Consider the following 26,214-nt stretch of genomic DNA (forward strand, 5'->3'; position numbering starts at 1 on the left):
TTATAAAATTCAATGACATCATGAACATACTGAATTGGTTCCTGTATTAATGAAAAGGACGCTTGTTTGCATAACATGGAAAATATTAAACGCACTCTATACCTATGATGCCAATTTCTAAGCTGGCTCACTTGTTACTTTGTCCTAATTCCCCCAATCACTCAACCTGCCAAAAAAATTAGCCAGTTAATAATTGAAGTCAAAACATTTCATGTCCATCAGCATTCTAATCCATGACTCCACTGTAACACTAAGTGATGAATAAAAAGGAAGCTGTTGGCACAGAGCCTAACAAGCAGTGCACTATCAGCCACCTTAGGTCTCATTTCAACCAAATTATTCCCATGATTATTATTCAGTATAGGATCCTTTACTTGGGGGAGAAATTTAAAAATTTAAAGACTTAAATTGTAAATGGCACTTCTGTCATATAAAATTATAGCTATCTTCACTAACTATACAGCTTCAATTTTGCCAGCAAATCTATTAATCACTTCAAGTTAATTTACCAAAAAAACATTAACACAGTCATTTTGAGATAAGTCTGGATGTAGGTCAGAAAAAATTTTTTTCATACTCTATCCATTTCATATCTGTCACAAAGCATTCAATAAATCGTGCTACAAATAATGATACTGCTTCAGCATTTTAACTTTCATTACAAGATTTTAAATTGCTTAGTCTAAATATAATTAACTCTCTTTCTATAGACTATATACCTTTATAAACATTTTATAAATATGGGTTATCTGTGTTCAATGTTTAAGTAAAAGTAAAAATAAAAGACAAACCTTTCTCAATTCAACACCAAACATGCATACGCTATACCCACAGAAAAATAGACACAATATGAGCTTTCGAATAAAAGCAAAGGCATGTATTAAGAATTACACATGGTTTATATGCACAACTTATACAACAAATGGGTAGAACAAACAGTAATTAAAAAGCATGACAGTAGACTTCAACTGCATTAGAAATTCTGTGCTACTGCAAAGATTAAAGTTGATTTTATGTTTTTTTCCTAAATGATAGTCAAGTCTTTCAAAGCAACTAATTTTATTTTATTTTATTTTATTTCATTTTAAATAAGCTTTAGGCTGGGGGCAGTTGCTCACGCCTGCAATCCCAGCACTTTGGGAGGCTGAGGTGGGCGGATCACCTGAGGTCAGGAGTTCAAGACCAGCCTTGCCAACATGGTGAAACCCCATCTCTACTAAAAATACAAAAATTAGCCAGGCGTCATAGGGCAGCCCTGTAATCCCAGCTACCTGGGAGGCTGAGGTGGGAGAATCACCCGAGAGGGAGAGGTTACAGTGAGCCAAGATCGTGCCACTGCACTCCAGCCTGGGACACAGTGAGATTCAGTCTCAAAAACAAATAAGGTAAGCTTAGGGGAAAAAAAGTGGAATAAGCTTTAGAAAATGACAATATATCAGAATTCGAATAGAAGAATTTTTTAAGTCTAATATTAATCATAAATATTAAATATGAAAAATTGGCATTCTATTATATCAAAGACACCATTATCTACTGTCATTTAAAACCAAAGCATTTATGGGTTTCACTTATTTATTTTTGAGACGGAGTCTTGTTCTGTCGCCCAGGCTGGAGTGCAGTGGCCGGATCTCAGCTCACTGCAAGCTCCGCCTCCCGGGTTTATGCCATTCTCCTGCCTCAGCCTCCCGAGTAGCTGGGACTACAGGCGCCCGCCACCTCGCCCAGCTAGTTTTTTGTAATTTTTAGTAGAGACGGGGTTTCACCGTGTTAGCCAGGATGGTCTCGATCTCCTGACCTCGTGATCCGCCCCTCTCGGCCTCCCAAATTGCTGGGATTACAGTCTTGAGCCACGGCGCCTGCCCAAAGGTTTCACTTTATTAAAGAAAATATTAGACTAGGAGAATAGAGAAGTGGCACACAGTGACTTCACTTTAATTAATTAAACGTCTAGCTCACAAGCATATTTGTGAGTTGATAACAAAAAAAAGACAAAATAATCTTTCTCAATTGATCTGCTTTCAATTTAATGAGGTCCTACCATTTCAAAATTAAACAGCTACATTAAGATTTTTACCTCAAATTATGAGACTTATGACTACTAGAATATACATGTTCTTAATTCCAACAGAATTATGTTAGGAATATCTCCCAATTCTTCACCTCTTTATAACCAATTTAGTATCTTTTATTTTTATTACCTTTTATTTCAAAAATCACTACCTTCTGATGGTTATAACACTTGTTCTACAGAAGAAGCCACTACCAACATCTTTTTTCTATCTAAGTTTTAAAGCATCAAAGACCCAAGACACAGTTACCATTTATAAGTATCAAAAGTTGTACAGTTGTTATAAACTTCGAATAAATTATTCATTTAAAACTAGAGAATGACTTTGCCTTCTTCCCAAAAACAGTAAATAAAAAAATCTGCTTTCCGGGAGGCTGAAGACAAGTATGGTGGCTCACGCCTGCTGTCAGGGAGGCTTAGGCCAGGTGTGGTGGCTCATGCCTGTAATCCCAGCACTTTAGGAGGCCGAGGCAAGTGGACCACTTGAGGCCCGGAGTTCGAGACCAGCCTGGCCAACAGGGCAAAACTCCATCTCTACTAAAAATATAAAAATTAGCCATGCATGGCACAGCTGTAGTCCCAGCTACTCAAGGGGCTGAGGCATGAGAATCACTTGAGCCCGAAAGGTGGAAGTTGCAGTGAGCTGAGATCACGCCACTGCACTCCATTGTGGGGGCAACATAGCGAGACTCTGACTCAAAAAAAAAAAAAAAAAAAAAACAAAACTTTGCAATAGTAAAAGCTAAAACACAATAATTTATAAATTTTCACATAAAATTCTGAAAATTGTATGGTTTTATTTTGTAAAATCTATTTCAATTAAACCTGCAGTTAAATGAATTAAGAATATTTAATGTGAGGCCATGCGCAGTGGCTCATGCCTATAATCCCAGCACTTTGCGAGGCCGAGGCAGGCGGATCATCTGAGGTCAGGAGTTCAAGACCAGCATGGCCAACATACCGAAACCCCATCTCTACTGAAAATACAAAACTTAGCTGGGCGAGGTGGCATGCACCCGTAGTCCCAGCTATCCGGGAGGCTGAGGCAGGAGAATCACTTGAACTGGGTGGCAGAGGTTGCAGTGAACCAAGATCCTGCCACTGCATTCCAGCCTGGTGACAGAGCAAGACTCCAACTCAAAAAAAAAAAAAAAAAGGAATATTGAATGTGGTTTAGAAAAGTAGTCAGTATTAATCTTCAAGCATCTCTTCCTCATTATTCTAATGCTTTCAAAGGGCGTGAGCATCTTATGTCCCCAATGCCCAAAATTCTCATTAACACTAAATGGGAGCTATACATAAAACAAACAAGTAGAGACCACCTGTTGAGGTTTTCTAAACCCAACATATCTCTGAAGTATATCTTCATCTATATGGCAAGCAACTAAGCAACCATTACACTAAAGTAATATAATTTCATATTTTGTTGCTGAGAAAAATGAGAATAAGTCCTAATAATGCTCAATAAAAAGTCTGAAGGTTTTTGGTTTTCTTGGGAATCACTTAGAAACAAGAAGCCTACGGAGCCAAGCTTCTAATATCCTGACAATCTAATAACCTTAATAAAAGTACTCTCTACATGTTGTATTCAGATATGAAAAGTGAAATGGTACAACCAACCCACCCAAGGCAGAGTGATATGCACTATTTACACTAATTGAAACAAGTTATCGAATCTCAACACCAGCATTATAATAGGGAGGGGAAGGAGAAGGGAACACCTAGCTCTTCTGAACTTAACCAGAGCCTAACAGAAAAAGTCTGCTTAATCCATTTAAATATTTTCCTCCTCTAGCCAGGTACAATGACTCATGCCTGTAATTCCAACTACTTGGGAAGCTAAGACAGAAGGATCACTTGAAGCTAGGAGTTCAAGACTAGCCTGGCAACACAGAAAGACCCTGACTCCAAAAAACTTTTTTTAGTTAGTGGGGCATAGTAGCACCTGCCTGTAGGCCCAGCTGCTGGGGAAGCTGAGGTGGGAGGATTGCTTGAGTCCAGGAGTTGGAGGCTGCAATGAGCTATGATTAAGCACTGCAGGCTGAGTGATAAAGTGAGACCTCCATCTCTACAAAAAAAAAAAAAAAAAATTCCTCCTCTTGTAGCTCTATGTCCAGAGAAAACAAAGTTTTCAACTCTGCATTCTTAGTACTTTTCTATTACTATTAGCATTACAATTCTTAATCATCAGTGTTTCTTGAAATTTTCATGGATGATTTATTGGAAGAAAACACAAATGCTAAATTTGATTACCATATTTTCTTCCTGAAGATACAGAATACAGTAGTGCCAAAGCATGTGATAAGTCATCAAAATAATTATCTATCAATAGGGAAAAAAAGGCCGGGCGCCGTGGCTCAAGTCTGTAATCCCAGCACTTTGGGAGGCCGAGATGGGCGGATCACGAGGTCAGGAGATCGAGACCATCCTGGCTAACACGTTGAAACCCTGTCTCTACTAAAAAAAAAAAATACAAAAACTAGGCGGGCGACGTGGTGGGCGCCTGTAGTCCCAGCTACTCGGGAGGCTGAGGCAGCGTAAACCCGAGAGGCGGAGCTTGCAGTGAGCTGAGATCCGGCCACTGCCCTCCAGCCTGGGCGACAGAGCCAGACTCCGTCACAAAAAAAAAAAAAAAAAAAAGGGAAAAAAAAATCACAACCAAAAAAGCAAATACACCGTGCACTCAACATTTTTCTCAAAACTGGCATCTTTAAATATATCCACAGTGGTAAAAAACGAATCTTCTCCTGTATAATTTTGCTAAACTATTAAAATGTAACATATGCTAATGAATGGCTCAAAAATTAACATGGTAGAAAATTCCATGTAGTTCCTGAAATAAAGAGAAATGTTTAAATGCTAGATCAGTGTTTCTAATGAATAATCATTAATAACCAACACATTCAACAAATATACTGAGCGCCTTAAGTTGGCTGCATCATTATCCATGGCAAAACTTGAAAAACTGATTTAAGAACAGCGTAGTATGTTATGTTTGACTTGAAAACTTAGAAAATACACTTGATCAAAAAGAACAGTATGCAGCAAATGAAGTTGTCACCTAGAAGACTAGCCAATTTGAAGAGTCAGACCACATCACAAGTTAATTTTACAACAGTAGAAATGAATTACTCTCTTTAGATTACCTGGGGCACAAAATAATGTTTTAGTTTGGCTGGGACTAGATTCCTATGCTTGGCTGTTTATCTATCTGTCAATCCGATTAACATCTGTCATTTAAGGTTAAAGTCCACTATAGTTAATATCCTTCAATAAAAACATCCAAAATTAAATACAGAACAATAGTCCACTTAGTTTGAGCACTATTCATTATGATAAAATTCTGGTATAATAAAACTCTCTGAACATGTTACTAAAATCTACTTTACAGACCTCAGGAGCCAGGAAAAAGAAGAAATATTTTTAGCCCTGAGTTTTTTTAGTTCACAAGGTATCAGTTTTCTCAAAGACTCTCATCACAGTCTAACTTGCTATGATTTTTTTAAGATGACAAACGGGAGAGGACGCAGTTTTTGCTTTTATTTTTATTTAAAGGGAAAGAATAAAAATCAATGATGACAGCAATCGAATTCCAAAAACGTTATAACACAGAATAAAAATACGTAGAAAACTCTCCTTCAAGAACACATTAATGAAAATGAAACAACCTTGCTCTGAAGCAAATTAACAGTACACTTAAAAGTACCAGTCCTACCCACTATAGAGATTTTTGACCAGAGGGACTGAGCTAAGATTTTCCCATCACCCATTTCATACCTCTTTCACCCACTATCACACAACCATAAACAAACTACAAAATTTAATTTTTTTAAAAAAGGGGCTGGGCATGGTGGCTCACGCCTGTAATCCCAGCACTTTTGGAGGCTGAGGCAGGCAGATCACCTGAGGCCAGGAGTTCCAGACCAGCCTGGCCAACATGGCAAAACGCCCACTAAAATCTCTACTAAATATACAAAAATTAGCCGGGTATGGAGGCACATGCCTGTAGTCCCAGCAACTCAGGAGGATGAAGCAAAAGAATCGCTTGAACCTGGAAGGCAGAGGTTGCAGTGAGCCAAGATTGCCCCACTATACTCCAGCCTGGGCGACAGAGCAAGACTTCATCTCAAAAAAAAAAAAAAAAGAAAGAAAGAAAAAAGCTGTAACCCCAAAGGAGTTTTATTCTCTAATCTTTTTGTATCAAAACATATCCACACTGATTCAACTAATCATTATCCTATAGAGGATAAAACAAAAAGTAAGAAAATCATCTATGTTTGGCTTTGGAATTCAAGAGTTTTTTTCTGAACAAGTATCTTTCCAAATATTATAGTTAGGCTAATACTAGTTAGCACAAATCCTGATCCAAAAATCACCCGGCTTCTGCAAATTACTTTGCTCAACAGTATTGACTTACTGCTACAAAATGAGTAACTGAGGGTTTAAAGTATGTATTAAATCAGATTTGATTTGCTGTAATGATCTCTACCAGTTAGCAATATAAGTTTACATTCTATTTCTACACATCAGCTAAACTTGAAAGGAAGGTAACCCAAACAAATGCTAAGTGACATAAGAGAGACTGAAATTTAAAATGCACTGTGGAATCTGAGCAGACTCTTCATAACTGTCGAAATCATCAAAACCAAGGAAAGTCTAAGAAACTGTCATAGTCTAGCAAAGCCTAAAGAGACATGACAATTAAATATAATATGGGTATCTTAGATGAGATCCTAGGAAAGAAAAAGGATATTAGGCAAAAAACAATAAAAGAAATCCAAATATATACTTTAGTTAATAATAAAGTATCAATATTGGTTCATTAGTTAATTTTTTAAAATACACTGCATGACACAAAGGAGCTAAGGAGGTTAAACAAAGGCAATTCTGTATTTCTGTTATTGAATATTCCAGTTAAGAAAAACAGAATTCTAATCTTTGGAAAAAGAAATATTTCCCTCTTCCCCCACTACCAAGAAAAACGAGGGCAATATTATCACCATAATCAAAAACACTTCAGTAACAAGATGTGGTGTGTGCTGACCCAAACAGAAGGACACTGTCTGTGAAGAGCAGGCTCAAGCTAAATTAACCAGCTTTTTAGTTACCACCTGGGTCCTTCCGGTACCCCTTTCCTCAGTGCTACACCTCCACTTGGAACTCAGGACTGCCTCCAGCAGCTGATGCTACCCTGTACTGTCCAGCTGCTCTCTTCTCAGGGGAGCTTAAAAGAAGGAAATAAAGTGCCACAGATGGGAAGAAATGAAAAAGGGGTTAGCTAGAGAGACAGAGGCAGACTAATTACCCCAAGAGGGAGGCAGACGCTGTCCCCAGAGCAAAGAAAAGGGCAAGACAAATATATTCCATCTGAAAAGATCTTATTATTCTTTAAGATACGTCTGATTTAAGTAACAACATTCTTAATAACAGGTTTTATTAAAAAAAAAAAAGCTAAAACATATAAATACCACTGACTATGCAAACTAAAACAGTACAGGACAAGCTTTGGAACAATAAATACGATCACATACCACTCCTAATTGTATTTCAGTTTACTATTTCAATCACTTCACTTTAATAAATTTTTAAAAGTTATTTACGCCTGGCATGGTGGCTCACGCCTGTAATCCTAGCACTTTGGGAGGCCGAGGCGGGTGGACAGACTGCGCTCAGGAGTTTGAGACCAGTCTGGGGAACACCATGAAACCCCATCTCTACTAAAAATACAAAAAATTAGCCGGGCGTGGTGGCGGGCGCCTGTAGTCCCAGATACTCAGGAGGCTGAGGCAGGAGAATGGCATGAACCCAGGAGGCAGAGCCTACAGTGAGCCAAGATCGTGCCACTGCACTCCAACCTTGGTAACAGAGACTCTGTTTCCAAAAAAAAACAAAAAAAACAAAAAAACACCCAACCTCCCCCCAAAATTACTTTCATTCACGTTCAGGATCACTATCTTTTTTTTTTTTTTTGAGACAGTCTTACTGTGTTGCTCAGGCTGGAGTGCAGTGGCGAGATCTCAGCTCACTGCAACCTCCGCCTGCCGGGATCAAGCGTATCTCCTGCCTCGGCCTCCCAAGTAGCTGGGACTACAGGCACGTGCCACCATGCCCAGCTAATTTTTGTATTTTTAGTAGAGGCAGGGTTTCACCATGTTGGTCAGGATGGTCTCTATCTCCTGACCCTGCGATCTGCCTGCCTCAGCCTCCCAAAGTTCTGGGACTACAGGCGTGAGCCACTGCGTCCAGCTGATCACTCTCTATTTTAAAGGTACAAGTAACTATGATTTTTGAAAATTATGCTAAAAATCAAAGCTAAACTAGAGAAAAACGTTTAAGACTGTAACCTAGTTTCAGTGGAGAAAACATATCTGACTAGTAACATGAAACCTAGAAGAAAAAACTGACTTTTAACAATATACATCAAAGCAGCTCACATCTAACTTTAATAGTCTTTTAACTTTCACAATATTATTTCTATTATGGTAAAACTAGGCCAGGTGCAGGGGCTCACACTTGTAATCCCAGCACTTTGGGAGGTTAAGATGGAAGGATCACTTCAGTTCATGAGTTCAAGACCAGCCTGGTCAACATAGCAAGACCCCATCTCTACTTAAAAAGAAAAAAAGAAAAAAAAATTAAATATTGTATATCTCTTAAAATTATCTTTGATTCTACAAAGTGTATTTCATGGAATCTTTAAGAAAGATCTGTTTAGTCTGTTTAGATGCTCTGCCAACTTTATTAAGACCAAAGCCCTTAAGTCAGCATTATAGTTTTATTGATAATTATGTTTTATCAACAAATATATTTTATCAATAGTTTATAGTTTTTCAACAATGTTAGATAGTCTCCAAACATTCTAGTAAGGTGATTTTTATGACCACTTAATGATTAAAATAACTCAATACTATATCCAAGTCAATGAAAGAAAATGGAGCTTTTGGCATGATTAGAAAGCATTATCTTGCTAAAACTACTATATATACATACATCATGTATACGTATATGTATATACATACACACATCATTTTATACATTTAGAACTACATTAAATACAAAGAACTAAGGACTAGACTCTGCAGCAGGCATCTCATTAGAAAAACTACAAAAGCTGGAAAGCTTTCTTGAAGAAATGCAATCACTCTCAAAAATAGTAATTATCACGGGAGAGTATGTTCATTAGAATGTGAAAAGCAATTATCAAAACATACAAATGTAACACGTACATTCCTACATAAATGTTGGTCTTACTAAGTACCAGTTCAAGATACACCTAGAATACATTCTATCCAGAAATAAAATAGATCCTATAGGTCATAGGGACAATAACAAAAACTTCAGAGTACTCAATTTCAAACAAGAACTTTAAAAAAATTATCTAGAAATCCTAAATTTATCTATCAAAAATCATTATCAAACTATCTTACTGAAGTTTTCGGAACCTTATAGCATACAACCAATCATTTACATTCCTATTATCTAAGATTCAGTAAATACTGACTTTGACAGTTTAAAGCTTCAGTAATTATTATGAAAAGCTATAGTTTCTCTTTCTAAAGTAGCATTTGGTCCTAAAAGTCAAGAAAATAAGGAAGTAATCACATTGATTTGCTCATAATAAAATTGTTTGTGTAACCTTTTAGATTATGATCCCATGTCCTATAAAAGCTAAACAAGTTGGCACTTGTCTCTTATTGAGTATGTGACAGAACAGTATATGAGTCACTTTCCAAAAATAACTAAATTAACATATGCCTTCATATGTTAATCAAACAGCACAAATGACAATAACAAAATACTTACATACCTTAAAAACACGCACGCACACACACACACAAACACAAGGATAGTTACATTTCCAGTACTTTTAGAATCATCGGCCCATTTAATGCAAAAGACTCAACTTTGACAGTGGCTGAAGTGACTCAAAAGTTACATCTGGCTTCAAAACTATTACATGACTTTGTTAGGAACTCTGTTTCCTGATTCCATTTTTTGAGATTAATGTGGCATGCCTTCCTTGGACCCTAACTACCCGTGAGAAATTAAGAAGAGAGGTGGTAAAAGGAGAAAGTCATTCAAGCCTAAAAAACCCAGCTATAACATGGATAATTTGAGTAAAATAAAATAATCATGGTGAAATAAAACATGAAGCTCAATTTTTATCTGGCCTCCTACCTAAGTGTCCCACAAAAACAAACTTACTTTGTAATACAAATGATATTCTGGGAGAAGTATACAATGTTGCTGTATCATTAATTAGAAATGGAAAGTTTCTTTCACCTGATAAGTCATGGTGAATAAGGTCAGCAAAATTGGGGTCTTCACCCCACCAAAATATCCACAATTCTCTTCTTCCAGGTCTTTGATCTCGCCGCCAAACACCAAGTACATCTGCCTTAAGGCAGCGACTAAAACTGCTCAAAATGGGGTCTTCTTCTGTCACAGGAAACAGAATAGGGGCAGAAGTTGGGCCTTGCCATACATATTTTTTCCATTTAATTCCCGTCAAGTCAGCCTGAAGAAAAGAAAGCATGATGTTTTATTATTGCATATTCACTCAAAGTCAAAAATACTCCATACGATGTCTCCTATTTCGTTAAGACATTACAATTTTTCAATATATGCTTGAGCTACTGAATGCAAATTAGAACCAAAAAAAAAAAATGACTTTATAATTCAACAACCAACAACTTTAGGGAGAAGAACACAGTTAAAAATAAATACCACCATGTCACTGAATAGCAAGCAAATATGTACTCCAAGTAGAAATAAATTGAATGAAGTTAAATATAGACAGACACACACACTTCAATATACAAACAGAGTACATTTTTCTCTCTCCTAAATGGTCACATTTATTCATTGGTGTCAAACGTTTAACTGAAAATCAATTATTAAAGACCCTATCACGGGTTTTTATTCCACATTTACAGAAGTAATGTCTCTAATGAAAAGACATCTGAACAAGTCCTGAAAAAAATCTATGTTAATTCCTCACACATACCCCTGTCGGAAAAGTCAAATAGCTGCTCACAAAGAACTGTCAGATTTGTGCTAGTCTATCTTCAAAGAGCCTGATCCTAAAAGTACCAAAAATAGACTGAGTTGGATAAGATAGAATACAAAACCTGGTGTATGTCTTATTATACGTGAAGAGATGCTGATTAATGGACACTGAAATGAAAAACATACTGTAGAAGAGGATAGAGTATGAAAGATCTCAATTTAGCATCCAGAAAGAAATTCAAGAGGAATTCAATAATTTAATCTAACTTAAAGGAGCAAAGCATAAGGTGCCAAAAATGAAACTGCTGATACATGACTGGCAGTTTACACTTGCCAACTAGTTGTGCTCCGCCCACTTAACTCACTTACCTATCATATACTCTTAATATTTCTCATAGCACAAAGGAGAAAATGAAAAAATAAAGTCACCCAAACTTAAAGTCATTGATGAAGCTCAGCTACTGTCCCACACAGGCCAAGTTATTTGCAACAGTTGGTACTTCTGAAAGTCTCAACTGTTGGATGTTACCAGACCTGCGCTAACCTACACAATGGTCATCCCTACACCCAGCTTCTCTGGACTTTTCAATTCAATCAAACAAGGGAGCAGCCTGCTCAAAACATTCTGAAAAAGCAAGCAAAACACAATAAATATAGAAACAGTGCAAAACCACAGCACCTCGTCCATTAGCCCCCTTCACTCGCACAAAAAAAATTATGTTCTAATAAAAGCAAGATGGCTAGAAATTGTCAAAAATGGCAAACTGTTTTCAAAGTTTAAAAAGAAAACATATGAAATGGCACCTACTGGTTTTTACAGAGAGATCTTAAGTCACCCAAGGAAGAAACTAACCTTGCGTTAGTTTGACTCATACAAAAAAAATGTAAAACGAAGACAGGTTTCTGGGGCATAAGTTCTGGGGTCCTGTTTACATGGGGAAACCAAATTAAAAGGATGAGACATAAAGGCGGTGGGGAGCAGGGGCAATAATGGAAAGTGTGAAGCTGGGATACAAGGCCATTAAGCAGAAAAGCAACAGTTAAGCAAGAGAGAGAGAAAGGTTACTGTCCTGCCAGATAAGGAGCTCAAGTTGAGGACGAGACTACGGTGAAGAGGAGAGTCCGAAAGAAGACGAGAAAAAATGCCAACACTCCCCAAACAGAGCCCGGAACCGTGGGAGAGCGAACGCAGTCTCCCGGGGTTGGCCGCGGAGCTTCGCAGGGCGCCGGCTCCGGCTGGGCCTCGCCCGGGGACTCGGGCATCTGGACCAGACCCGGCCCCCTCCCCCACGGCCCAAGGGCGCACCTCGCGGCCCCCCTCCCTCGGTGCCCGCCGGCCCCGGCACTCACCAGGCAGAAGAGGTTACAGTGACAATCTTCCAGGCTGGCCCCGTTCGGCACGAAGGAGGCACTCATCGTCCCTCACAGCAGCCGCCGCCGGCGCCACAACCCACCATCCGCCATTACCGCCGCCTCCGACCAGAGAGAGAAACACAGACACCGGGGAGGGCGTGGGGGGGTAGTGGTTGGGGGGGCGGTGGAAGAGGAGGCCGCCGGGCCGCCCGCCCTCCCCACCCACCCCCCCGCCGCCGCCGCTGCCGCCGCCGCGAGCAGCCCCCGCCGCCCGGCCGGCACCCAGCCGCCCGGGGCCGAGGGCCGGAGGCGGGAGGGCCGCGCCGCGCTCGCCTGGCGGGCCGGACTGCGGAGCCCGCAGACGCTCGTCCTTCTCTGGGAGACGGAGGGGATGTGTGCCCCTACCACAAGAAAAATAATAAATTACACAATAAATAATCAAAAACGAGTCCGAGACGGCAGAGCCCAAGCCCTGGAAGGTTCTCCCGGGCGGGGAGGCGCCCACACAGGGGCGGGAAGGGCGAGAACCGGGAGAGAAGCCCAGGCCCCCGGCCCGGCAGCGGCGATGTCCTTAAGCCCAGAGTCTCCTCAGCGGCGGAGGTGGTGGCGGCGTCTGCGGGCTCAGACCATTCTCTGGCTCTGTCTTCGTGTCGTCCCTGGGCCGAGCCGGCCTAACATCTGCCCTCCTGCGGCCTCACCGGCTGGACGCCGTAGTCTCCCCCATTTTGTGGGCCCAGCGGGCGGTGTTTTTCCCCCTTTAATCCGAATTCACGGGTTTTCCCTTCGCTTTAATGGCGGCCACAGGGACCAGCTCGCCCTCTCTGCTCACCCATTGGCCGCCTTGAGGTCACGTGGGCCCGGGCTCCGTGGGGAGGGGGAGAGAGAAGTGAGCGAGGGAGGGCCGGGAAGCTTTCGGCCGAGGCGGTGAGCCCCGGGGACGGGGCAGCCAGCTGGTAGCCACTAACATAGCGCCACCTGCTGGGTGCCCTGGCCAGTGTAAAATGACCCGTGGCCCTGGCCCTGTCTTTGCGGGGAAATTTACAGTCCAGGAAGGTTCATTTCACAAATCAATGGGAATTACGTGGAAATCAGTTTGAGTTCTTTGGAAGAGAAAGTATTGGCAAAAATTCCAAGACATTCTCATTTATTTCGCGAGGCCGCTGGGGTGCAGGCGCAAACCTCTGGATTTGGGAGTCAGGCGATCTGGATGGGGACGAGACACCACCACCTAAAAGTTGTGATATGAAGATAGAAACTTAAGAAACAAAATATTGCCCTGTAGTTAATAGACTGGGAATTAGAGCCACACTCCCTGGGTTCCAAGCTTGAGCAAATCACTTTCTGCTCTGTGTCTTGTTTCCTCGTCTGTAAAACGGGGAAAACATACCCCTTACCCCACAAGCTTATTGTAATGAGTTAATGCAAATTAAGCAGGTAGCCCAGGGCCCTGCACAGATAAGCACTGTTAAGAGTTAACTATTATTGTTGTCATCGTTACCTCATACAGTTATTGTGAGAAGCAGGAGAACTAGTATATGTAAAGGTCTCACTAGTTTTTTGTTGTTGTTTACTTCTGTCTCTCTAGTGCCTAAAAAAAGATACCTAGCACACAGTAGGTGCTTCATATTTGTATATTTACAAATGAGTGGATGGTAAGAAGTAAGAACCAAACAAAAGGTTCATTCTCTTTCCCATAAAACACCCAGTGCTTGGATGGGTTACACTTCAATATAAGAGTTCAAAACAGTTTCTCTGACGGTTTTAGGATTGCAAGAAAGAAGAAGAAAAGATGATTCAGAAGTTAGAAATATCGGTGAGTTAGGACTTACTGTAATTTTATGTAACTATTACAGATACATAATTATGTATTATGTATTATAGATACATAATTGTATCTGTAAACTGAATGGTAGAGTCTTCCATGTCACTTCTTCAGCCACGGAATGAAAAAGAAGTCCTTGCCGGGCGCGGTGGCTCACGCCTGGAATCCCAGCTCTCAGGGAGGCAGAGGCGGTAGGATAGCTTGAGCCCAGGAGTTCGAGACCTGCCTGGGTAATATAGCGAGACCCCGTTCTCCACAAAAAGGAAAAAAAAAAAAAAGACAAAAAAAGAAAAAGAAGTCCTCATTCATCCACTTGTTCATCTGTGGTGGTGAAGAGCCCAGGTCTGAAGCCCAAAGGCTGGAGAAAAAGCTCTGCCCCACACTAGTTAGTCTTAGACCAAATTTGACCTTAGATCAAATTAATTTCTCTTTCTCTCAGTTATTGTAAAATGGGGGTAATAAAAGTACTTTTCTCCTAAAGTGCCTGGTGAATTAAACAATGTAGATACAGTGCTTGCCACAGTGCTTACTTAATGTTAATTATTAATATAATTTTAAAAATCATTATTGAGGCCGGGCGCGGTGGCTCAAGCCTGTAATCCCAGCACTTTGGGAGGCCGAGACGGGTGGATCACCAGGTCAGGAGTTTGAGACCAGCCTGGCTAACACGGTGAAACCCCGTCTCTACTAAAAAATACAAAAAACTAGCCGGGCAAGGTGGCGGGCGCCTGTAGTCCCAGCTACTTGGGAGGCTGAGGCAGGAGAATGGCGTGAACCCGGGAGGCGGAGCTTGCAGTGAGCTCAGATCCGGCCACTGCACTCCAGCCTGGGTGACAGAGTGAGACTCCGTCTCAAAAAAAAAAAAAAAAATCATTATTGAGAACCTGCTGGCTCAATTAAGTGTGTTCCTGCTCTGTGCTAGGCCTAGGATACAAATAGGAATAAGATACCTGCCTGTCCCTCAAGATTCCTGAAGAGAGGCACTAAAGGAAACATTTCCTACAGAATAAAGTAAAATACAATGGGGGTAATTGCTTAAATAAGGTATGTACCTACTATGGCATAATAAGTGCACTAGAAGAAGAGCATCAAAGTTAGGGAAGTTGTCATAAAGTAGGTAGCTTTTGAAATCAGATTTGAAGGATAAAATGAATTCTTATAAAGCCCTTTGAAGCAGTTAAATCTTATTAAACCTAATTCAAACCCAAAGTCCACATATCAAAGTCAATTATACAACCAGGACTAATTCAATCTAGGAACTCAAATCAACTAAGGTTGGTATCCTTTATAACTGAGTTCCAGCACCAGCAGACAGCAATCCCCAGATCCAATGAGGTAAGCGCTCCTCTGCCCATTTCCCTTTCCCTGAGAGACTCCTCAGATCTTTGTTCCACTGCTTTCCTCAGGCTGAAATACCCTCCTCGACCTCACATCTAAAGGGGTCTCCATTCTCCTTAGAAGTCTTGCCCTCCCATTGCCCCCACCCCCTGACTTGAGCACCATCCTCAGGATTCCAGTGGCAGGTAGAATCTACCTGGAACCTACCAGGTAGGAGGTAACATTTGACTGACCTTTCTATTTGAATGTCAATCTTTTCAAAAAGAAGAGGGAGACAAGGAGACAGAAGCGAAGAAGGGAGGAAGACCCAGAAGAAAAAGTCTAAGGATCGCAGAAGGGAGCAGGAGAGAGAGAAAGACAGGACTGAGAGAATGGAGAAGCAGAGTAGAATAGCGGGGATTCCAGTTGTGAGGGGAATGGAATCATGGGGAGAAGGGAAAGAGAAGAAATAAATATTTTCAGCCCACAAAGAACATACAGAAAGTAACCACTTACATTCTGTAAAAATGACATTTTGTGTGATTTAAAGAGTAATGGAGGCCAGGCGCAGTGGCTTACGCCTGTAATCCCAGTACTTTGGAAGGCCAAGGCGGGCGGATCACGAGGTCAGGAGATTGAGACCATCCTGGCTAACATGGTGAAAGCCCGTCTCTACTAAAAACACAAAAAGGCAGACACCTGTAGTCCCACCTACTCAGGAGGCTGAGGCAGGAGAATGGCGTGAACCCGGGAGGCGGAGCTTGCAGTAAGCCGAGATCACGCCACTGCACTCCAGCCTGGGCGACAGAGCGAGACTCCGTCTCAAAAAAAAAAAAAAACACACACACAAGAATAATGCAAATACGGACTTTGGGTATATCATCCTGGCAGGGTATGTTGATAATGAGGGAGACTGTGTATGTGTGGGGGCAGGAGGTATATGGGATTTTTAAAAAGTAATGGAAATAAATAAAAACATTACACACACGTTGTCGCCTGTAATCCCAGCACTTTGGGAAGCCGAAGCAGGAGGATCACCTGAGGTCAGGAGTTCAAGACCAGCCTGACCAACATGGAGAAACCCCGTCTCTACTAAAAATACAAAAATTAGTCAGGAGTGGTGGCACATGCCTGTAGTCCCAGCTACTTGGGAGGCTGAGGCAGGATAATTGCTTGAACCCAGGGGGTGGAGGTAGCAGTAAGCCGAGATCATGCCACTGCACTTCAGCCTGGGTGACAAGGTGAGACTCTATCTCAAAATAAATAAATAAAAACATTACACATTGTCAAAAGTTTGGCAGATACATAAAAGCATAAAGATGAAAATTTTAAATGTACATTACCCAAAAAAGTCCATATCATCACCATTCATAATCACTTTTTAACATTTGATGTATTGACTCTTCCTATATATATCTTTTTTCCTACATGGTTGAGATCATACTATATGACCAGTTAACTACACACATTTTTTAACCATCTAGTATGTGTCAGGTCATGTGTTGACAAAATAGAGCATACACAAGCAGTTCATAATCTTGCTTATAATGGCACTTGAACAGTTAGACCAACTGGGGTCAAAACTCCATACTTGGCCCAGCACGGTGGCTCATGCCTGTAATCCCAGCACTTTGGGAGGCTGAGGCAGGCAGATTGCTTGAACCCAGGAGTTTGAGACCAATCTGGGCAGCATGATGAAACCCCCCACTGCAAAAAAAAAAAAATACAAAAATTAGCCAGGCATGGTGACATGTGCCTGTAGTCCCAGCTACTTGGGAGGTAGAGGTGGGGAGATCGATTAAGCCTGGGAGATGGAGATTACAGTGAGTTAAGATTGCACCACCGCACTCCAGCCTAGGTAACAGAGTGAGACCCTGTCTCAAAAAGCAAGCAAACAAGTAGAACTCCATGCTTGCTAGCTCCCTAACTTCAATTTACCCCTTTGTAGAATGTGTATGTAATAATAGCTTGTTGTTATAATAATATATGAGTCGTTGCAATGATTGCAATATCTTATGTATAAATAATATATAATAAGAGTTGTTGCAATGATTAAAAGAGATAATCCAAGTAAAATAGGAGCCAATCAGGAATTTTAAGGTTAATTTTAGAGGCCACTTTGGATCAATAATCTGGGTCAATAATCACCAATTGTCTTCTACTCTTTGAAATACGGATTCACTCAATGATCTGCATTTAAAACTGTTTTGTAACCCCTTCCATCTTGTAGGGGCTCCATTCTGAATGAGCCGGTAGAAGCACTGGCTTACAAACTACCACCTGGCCTCCAGGAAGGTGACAAAGTTACATCACCTGAGACAGACAAGTCCAGGAAAAGGCAACTGATGATCCATGTGTGATTCTGAAAAATCTGCAAGGTCTAAAGCAGCACTGTCCAATAGAAATGCAATGAGAGCTAAAACCTGTTGAAATAAAAAATGAATTTTAAAAAAAGATACAATGAGAGCTAAATAAGTAGCTCTTACTGAAATTTTTCAGTAGCCTTGTTAAAGAAGTAAAAATTAGAGCCTGGCGCGGTGGCTCATGCCTGTAATCCCAGCATTTTGGGAGGCCGAGGCAGGCAGATCTCGAGGTCAGGAGTTCAAGACCAGCCTGGCCAACATGATGAAACCCCGTCTCTACTGAAAATACAAAAATTATCTGGGTGTGGTGGCGCAGGTCTGTAGTCCCAGCTACTCGGGAGGCTAAGGCAGGAGAATCGCTAGAACCTCGGGAGGCGGAGGTTGCAGTGGGCCGAGATCATGCCACTGCACTTCAACCTGGGTGACAAAGTAAGGCTTTGTCTCAAAAAAAAAAAGCAAAAATTAATGTGAAGTACATATTTCATTTATCTCAGCATGTCAGAATCATTATCATTTTACATGCAATCAATATAAAAATTGTTGAGATAGTTTGCATTCCTTTTTTTAACCAAACCTTCAAAATCCACACTTATTTGCATTTATAGCACATTTCAGTTTTACCTAGCAGATTTCAAGTGCCTGTTAGCCATTTGCAACTAGTGACTACTGTGTTGGAGAGTACAAGTCTAGAGTCAAAAGCTGAAAGCCAAGGACCAATTAAGCTGTCGAGTGAGTGGTCTTGAGCCTAGGGACAATATTGATTTTCTTAAGGTCATTTTAACGGTTTAATGTTGTACTTAATTCAATAGAAAAAAAAGGCTAAGAAGTTACAAACCATTTTATTTCGTGAATGGGCAGACACTACTTCATTGAATATAGAAATAAACAGACCTAAAAGAAATCAGCAGGTTGAGACACTTAAGAAAACGTTTCAATTCTAAGCATTAAATATCCTGAGTTGTCTCAAAAGTTGCTGACTTGCCATTTTTCTCAGTAGTGTAGCATCCACCCTCAACCTCAAGTTTCATTTCATTTTAATTGTTTCATTTTAATATTAAAGTCAACGTCTCCTAATTTTCTTACTTTGAAATTAGGTTTGTAAACCATATGCAAATCAGAAAGTCCCCTCCCCCATCTTTCTCCTACTTGAGCCAGTCATTTGACCTCTCCGGATCTATTTTCTCAAACATGAAGAAGAGATTGGCTTAAGTAATTGCTATGATTTAACACCTAATATGTGACAATATATGTCAGACACGGTGTTAAGTATCTTTGCCACAGGTTCTGATGTAAGTACCATATTATCCCGATTTTCTAGCTTGAGATACCGAGGCTTAGAGAGCAACCTGCCTCTTTGGCCCGAGGTCAAAGAGATCTGTAAAGTATGCTAAGGAACCTAATCTACCAAGAGAAGCTCTAGAGAAACTTCTTAGGGAAAACAGTTGAAACCAAGTCTTGAAGGATGACTTGGGTTGAGCCAGGAAAAGATTGAGAGGGGAGAAGAAGGACAGGCATAGAAGGAAGATGAGGAGGACTGAACAGCTTGGTGTTGGTAGGAAATGATTTGGCTGGTGGAGTAACCCCAGGAACAAATCATGAAGAATTTGGATTTTATCCAGAAGAGAAAAACAACTTTTCTTTTTTCTTTTTCTTTTTTTTTTTTTTTTTTTAAGACAAAGTCTCTCTCTGTTGCCCAGGCTGGTGCGATCATAGCTCACTGCAGCCTCAGTCTCCTGGGCTCAAGCAATCCTACCACCTCAGTCTCCTGAGTAGCTGGGATTACAGGCAAGTGCCACGATGCCCAGCTAACTAAAATTTTTTTTTCTTTTCTTTTTTTAAAAAATAATTTAAAATAAAATGAGATGGGGTCTCACTGTGTTGCCCGGGCTGGTCTTGAACTCCTGAGCTTAATTTTTAAATTTTTTTTTTTTTTTTTTTTGAGAGGCGGAGGCGCACTGTCTTACCCCGCCTGGAGTGCAGGGGCGGGGTCTCGGCTCCCTGCAAGCTCCGCCTCCCGGGTTTACGCCATTCTCCTGCCTCAGCCTCTGAGTAGCTGGGACTACAGGCGCCCGCCACCGCGCCCGGCCTTTTTTTTTTTTTTTTGAGATGGAGTCTCAGCCCACTGCAACCTCCACCTCTCGGGTTCAAGCAATTCTCTTGTCTCTCAGCCTCCCAAGTAGCTGGGATTACAGGCGCCCACCACCATGCCCGGCTAATTTTTGCATTTTTAGTAGAGAAGGGTTTCGCCATTTTGGTCAGGCTGGTCTTGAACTCCCTACCTCAGGTGATCCACCCGCCTTGGCCTCCCAGAGTGTTGGCATTACAGGCGTGAGCCACCATGCCTGGTCAATTTAAAAACTTTTAGTAGACATGAGGTCTCGGTATATTGCCCGGGTTGGAAACCACTGAAAGACTCTAAACATGAGAGTGATGAGCTAAGATTTGTTTTCAACAAGGAAGGTATGGAAGTAGAAGAAATCACTTTTGCAAAAGGCTGAGTATTACTTTCTTACCGAGCAGATGATTTTTCTAAGAGCGGCCAAAGCTGAAATAGGAGACAAGTGCAGTTCTTTGAACCTGCTCCTCCGGCTAAAAAGTTCCAGGCAGAACTTTGGTCTCACAGGATAATTATTCCTGCCCAGATACAAACTGATTTGTAATTTTACTGTTCTCTTCCCCCAAGAAAAGGTTCAAAGGAGTTCAAAAGATGTGACCAGCCAAGAAAATAGAAAGATTATTCTAGAGTCTCTTGACTCAACCAAGAGTTTAAAAGGGATGTAATGGTAATATAAACAGGCCGGGCACAGTGGCTCACGCCTATAATTCTAGCCCTTTGAAAGGCTGAGGCGGGCAGATTTGCCTGAGCTCAGGAGTTCGAGACCAGCCTGGGCAACGTGCTGAAACCCCATCTCTACTAAAAATACAAAAAATTAGCCAGGCATGGTGGCACACACTTGTAATCCCAGCTACTCGGGAGGCTGAGGCATGAGAATTGTTGGAACCGGGGAGGTGGAGGCTGCAGTGAGCCAAGATTGCGCCACAGCACTTCAGCCTGGGTGACAGAGCAAGACTCCATCTCTAAATAAATAAATAGTAATATAAACAAAAGTACTAGAGTTTTATAACATTTCTACCACTGGTTTTGACATTCCTTCGTTCATTCACTTAATAATATTTATGTTTACTATGTGCAAGGTTCTATGCTAGGTACTGTGATGATTGAGCAATATGCAACAATGCATCAGAAATAGATCTGACCCTCAAGAAGATTTTTAATTCTCAGATGATAAGATATGAAATAAATAACTACTTTATTTGAAAATGCCAAAAATTGATATAGATCAAATGTTGTGGAACTGAAAGAAGAGGGGGCCACCCCAAGTCACAAGGAAGAAAAGGTTAGTAGAAAAAAACTTTGCATTTTAAATAGATATAAATTGATGAATAGATTTGAACTTGCAGAGATGTGGGAAAGAGCAATTTAGGCTAGTGTTTCCCAAACTGGAGTTTGAGGACAAGGTTTTGAAGAAAGTTACTAGGAATTCCATGCAAAAGGTTCTTGGCTATGCTGTTAATTTGCCTCTTTTTTTTTTTTTTTTTTTTTTAAGCAGAGTCCTGCTCTGTCACCCAGGCTGGAGTTCAGTGGCATGATCTCGGCTCACTGCAACCTCTGCCTCCTGGGTTCAAGCGATTCTTATGCCTCAGCCTCCCAAGTAGCTGGGATTACAGGTGCCCAGCACCATGCCCGGCTAATTTTTGAATTTTTGTATTTTTAGTAGAGACAAGGTTTCACCACGTTGCCCAGGCTGGTTTTGAACTCTTGACCTCAAGTGATCTGCCCGCCTCAGCCCCCTAAAGTGCTGGGATTACAAGTGTGAGCCACTATGCCTGAGCTTTTTTTTTTTTTTTTTTTAAAGATAGGGTCTCATTCTGTCACCCATACTGGAGTGCAGTCTAGAGTACAGTGGTGCAAACATGGCTCACTGCAGCCTTGACCTTCTGGGCTCAAGCAATCCTCCTACCTCAGCCTCCTGAATAGCTGGGACCACAGGTGTGCACCACCATGCCCACTTAATTTTTTAAATTTTTTTGTATAGACAAGGTCTCACCATGTTGTCCAGGCTTACTGTATCTAGAGGCTGCTCCTTGCAAATGACATTTCTCAGGCTCCCTTATCAATTTCCTTGTGGTTTGGTTTGGCCAATGGAAGCAAGGGTGGCAAATGAGTGGCCATGAGGAAGCTAGGATTTTCCCTCTCCCTGTGCTTCCGTATTGGCTGTATCTTTATGGCGCTAACTTCAAATGAACAGTTCTTCTCTCCACAGTCCCAACTCTGTTGGGCAGTCCTGGCTCCTGGGCTATGGTATGTTTGTTATCTGTTGTCATGTAATAAATTATCTCTGAACATCACAGCTTAAAACAACAAGCATTTTATCTCACACAGTTCCTGAGATTTAGTAACCTGCCAGTGACTTAGCTGGTGGTTCTGGCTCAGGGTTTCTCATGAGGTTTCAGTCAAGATGTGGGCTGGGGCTGCAGGCATCTCGAGGCTAACGTAGGGCTGAGGCACTCACTTCCAAGCTCACTCACATGGTTGTGGCCAGGAAACAGTTTCCTTCTGCCAGGTGGGCTTCTCCTCAGAGCTGCACACAACAAGGCAGCTTGCTTCTCCTCTAGGAAGAAGGGGGAGAGAGAGAGAGTCCAAGACCAAGATGGAAGCTGCAGTACTTTTGTAACCTAATCTCAGAAGTCATATACCATCACTTCTGCCACATGCTATCGGTCACAGACCAACTGTGATACAGAGTGTGCAGGGGCTACACTAGGCTGTGAATACCAGGAGGCACAAATAATTGGGAGCTGGCCAGGCGTGCTGGCTCGTGCCTGTAATCCCAGCACTTTGGGAGGCCGAGGAAGGTGGATCATTTGAGGTCAGGAGTTCAAGACCAGCCTGGCCAACATGGTGAAACCCTATCTCTACTAAAAATACAAAAATGGTGAAACCCCGTCTCTCCTAAAAATACAAACATTAGCTGGGCAGTAGTGGTGCATGCCTATAATCCCAGCTACTCAGGAGGCCGAAGTAGGGGTATTGCTTGAGCCTGGGAGGCAGAGGTTGTGGTGAGCCGAGATCACACCACTGCACTCCAATCTGGGCGGGTGACAGAGTGAGACCTTGTCTCAAAAAAAAAATAATAATAATAATAATAGGGAGCTATCTTGGAGGGTAGCTACCACAGTCCACCCTCTGTCCCCAATGATTTGTTGCTCCCACATGCAAAAATATACTCACTTCTTCCCAGAGTCACCAAAAGTCTCCATCCTTTATAGCATCAGCTTGAAGTCCAGGTGCAGATGAGACTCCTTGGGTAAAACTCCTTAAGCAGAGCTCCTTGAGCACAGTTCCTCTCCACCTGTGACACCGAAGAGACAATTTATCTTCCTCTCCATATACCCAACGTACAATGATGAGACAGGTGTAGCAGGATAAAGGCTTAGTTATTCCTGTTCAAAAAGCGGGGGAAATGGCAGGTGCCACGGAGTAACTGGCCGATTTTAATTCTGAAATACCACCCCAGCACCAATTTTGTAGGTCTGTGAATCATACTGGGGTTCACTTCATTAGACAAAAGTTGTACTCACAAATCTCTTTCAGGTAAGCTCTACTCCACCCTGAGCTTCTGATAAGATGCCCTTAAGCTTCCTAGCAGTTTTGTCATCTTACTGAGAGAATACAGCATGGGAGGCACGCCTTTCATCTCTTTCAGAACTTTTTGTCTGAATGAATAGTACTCTGAGGCACAACCTTAAATCTTCTTGAGATTTTCTTTTTGTTTGTTTATTTATTTTTGAGACAGAGTCTTTGTCGCCCAGGCTGGAGTGCAGTGTCACAATTTTGGCTCACTGCAACCTCCACCTCCTGGGTTCAAGCAATTCTCATTCCTCACCCTCCTCAGTAGCTGGAATTACAGGCATGCACCACCATGTCTGGCTAATTTTTATATTTTTTAAAATAGAGGTGGGGTTTCACCATGTTGGCCAGGCTGGTCTCGATCTCCCAGGCTCAAGCAACCCACGCACTTCAGCCTCCTGAGTAGCTGGTATTACAAGTGTGCCTGGCTAATTTTTTTGTATTTTTTTTTCCATTGAGAGGGGGTTTTGCCGTGTAGCCCAGGCTGGTCTCAAACTCCTGGGCTCAAGAAATCCACTCCCCCATGGCCTCTCAAAGTGCTGGGATTATGGGCATGAGCCACAGCACTGGTCAATGTTACCTCATTTTCTTGCAAGCCTTCACCTGCAGCCATTTCAAAGATCATGATGTTTCTATTAATAGCTTCTGTGAGGTACTTTAGACTTTGACTAATATTCTGCTCAAAGCCCACTGCCTAGTTCCAAAGTCACTTTCACATTTCAGAATTTTGTTCCAGCAAAACCCTACTTCCAGGTACAAAAATCTGTATTAGTTATCTATATTTCTGTGTAACAGGTTACTCTGAAATTCAGCAGTTTAAAACAGCAAATACTTATTATCTCACACAATTTCTGAGAACTGGGAATCGGGGACTTGGATTAGCTCAGTGGTTCTGAGGTAGGAGGCAGGCCTTATCTCCAGAGTTGGAAACTCGGACACCGGACCAGATTGAGGACTACCTTAAAGGGAGGAGGTTGGCTGGCGCGGTGGCTCATAACTGTCTGTAGTCCTAGCGCTTTGGGAGGCGAAGGTGGGTAAACCATTTGAGTTCAGGAGACCAGCCTGGGCAACGTGGCGAAACCTGTCTCTACAAAAAATACAAAAAAACCTTAGCCAGGTGTGGTGGCGCAAGTCTGTGGTCTCAGCTACTAGGTAGGCTGAGGTGGGAGGATTGCTTGAGCCCAGGAGGTTGAGGCTGCAGTGAGCTGAGATCCTGCCATTACACTCCAGCCTGGGTGACAGACTGAGACCCCCGTCTCAAGAAAAAAATTAAAAATTAAATAAATTAAATACATTTTAAAAATAAAAAGAGGAGGGAGAAGGGAAAAGCAGCTTTCCATAAGACATGCCCAGCAGTGTGCCATATTAGTTTACCATTGCCATAGCAACAACCGGAGGTTACACTCTTTTCCATGGCATGATGACCTGGTGACTGGAAGTGGCAGCCCTCTTCCTAGAAATTTCTGCATAAACCACCCTTTAATTTGCATGTAATTAAAAGTGGATATAAATGTGACTACAGAACTACCTCTGAGCTGCTATTGTGTGCCTCTGTTGCTGCTCTACACTGCTGCTTCAAAAAATGTTGCTAACACCACTGGCCAACCCTTGAATTCTTTCCTGTGTCAAGCAAAGTACCCTGCCAGGCTAAGCCCCAATACTAGGGCTTGCTGTCCTGCATCAGTTCTGGCTCAAAGTTTCTCATAAGGTTGCAGTCAAATTGTCACCTAGGGCTGCAGTTATCTCAAGGCTTACCTGGGACTGGAGAATCTGTGAGAAAAATCTGTAGCACACCTGAGTAACAATCCCTCTTCCCTTACTCCTTGCAGCATCTCCCTCATGTTGCTCATCTCCGGGTTGTCCCACCATCCCTCTATGTGCCCTCTGAATTCCTCCCCCACATTTTAAACTCGTTTCTCTCATTACTATATTCCTTGTATTAAACTCCTTGGCATAAGTACTGTTTTCTGGATTCTGACTTATATAACAGTCAACTAAGTATTATTGAGCTGAACAAAGTTAAAGATTTCTTACAAAAGAACTTCTTAGAGCTTTTAATGTGCCCTGTAAATCTCCCAGAGGAATCTATAACATGCAGCATTTCCCATACTGTTTTGGTCACGGTTCTCTTTTGTTTTTTTAAAATGTAACTAATAGCTAGCATGCAAAAGGCATAAATTAGAATCATAGTTCAGTTTGACTGAAACAATAAGCATGTGAAGGAAAAGAGTACAAAATATGATGAAAAGAGGGTAGAGGCCCGGCGCGGTGGCTCACGCCTGTAATCCCAGCGCTTTGGGAGGCTGAGGTGGGTGGATCACCTGAGGTTGGAAGTTTGAGACCAAGCCTGACCAACATGGAGAAATCCTGTCTCTACTAAAAATACAAAATTAGCCAGACATGGTGGCGCATGCCTGTAATTCCAGCTACTCGGGAGACTGAGGCAGGAGAATCACTTGAACCCGGAAGTTGCAATGAGCTGAGATCGCACCACTGCACTCCAGCCTGGGCAACAAGAGTAAAACTCTGTCTCAAACAAACAAATAAAAAAGGGTGGGGGGTAGATACTGAACCATACAGAGTAAGGTGT

General features: G+C 41.8%; 2 protein-coding genes across 3 annotated transcripts in view; one reads left to right on the forward strand and one right to left on the reverse strand.

The window, feature by feature from the left end:
• MED13 (mediator complex subunit 13) overlaps positions 1-12,607 on the reverse strand; it is a 122,147-nt gene extending 109,540 nt beyond the window's left edge. For both annotated transcript variants that reach the window (XM_017950658.3, XM_003912849.5), the window contains exons 1-2: positions 12,428-12,607; positions 10,352-10,586 (exon numbers count right to left, since the gene is read on the reverse strand). In XM_017950658.3, the coding sequence (XP_017806147.1) occupies positions 10,352-10,586; positions 12,428-12,493 (301 nt within the window). In that variant the 5' untranslated portion in view covers positions 12,494-12,607. The remainder of the gene's footprint in view (positions 1-10,351; positions 10,587-12,427) is intronic.
• On the forward strand, positions 10,362-18,153 carry LOC116270960. Its single transcript, XM_031656958.1, has 4 exons — positions 10,362-10,456; positions 12,241-12,403; positions 12,483-14,243; positions 17,800-18,153. The coding sequence occupies exons 1-3, from the start codon at positions 10,362-10,364 to the stop codon at positions 13,356-13,358; spliced, it is 1,134 nt and encodes a 377-aa protein (XP_031512818.1). The 3' UTR covers positions 13,359-14,243; positions 17,800-18,153.
• The last annotated feature ends 8,061 nt before the right edge of the window (positions 18,154-26,214 follow it).

This window comes from Papio anubis, chromosome 17, assembly GCF_008728515.1.
Source record: "Papio anubis isolate 15944 chromosome 17, Panubis1.0, whole genome shotgun sequence".
In the NCBI taxonomy this organism is placed as follows: domain Eukaryota; kingdom Metazoa; phylum Chordata; class Mammalia; order Primates; family Cercopithecidae; genus Papio; species Papio anubis.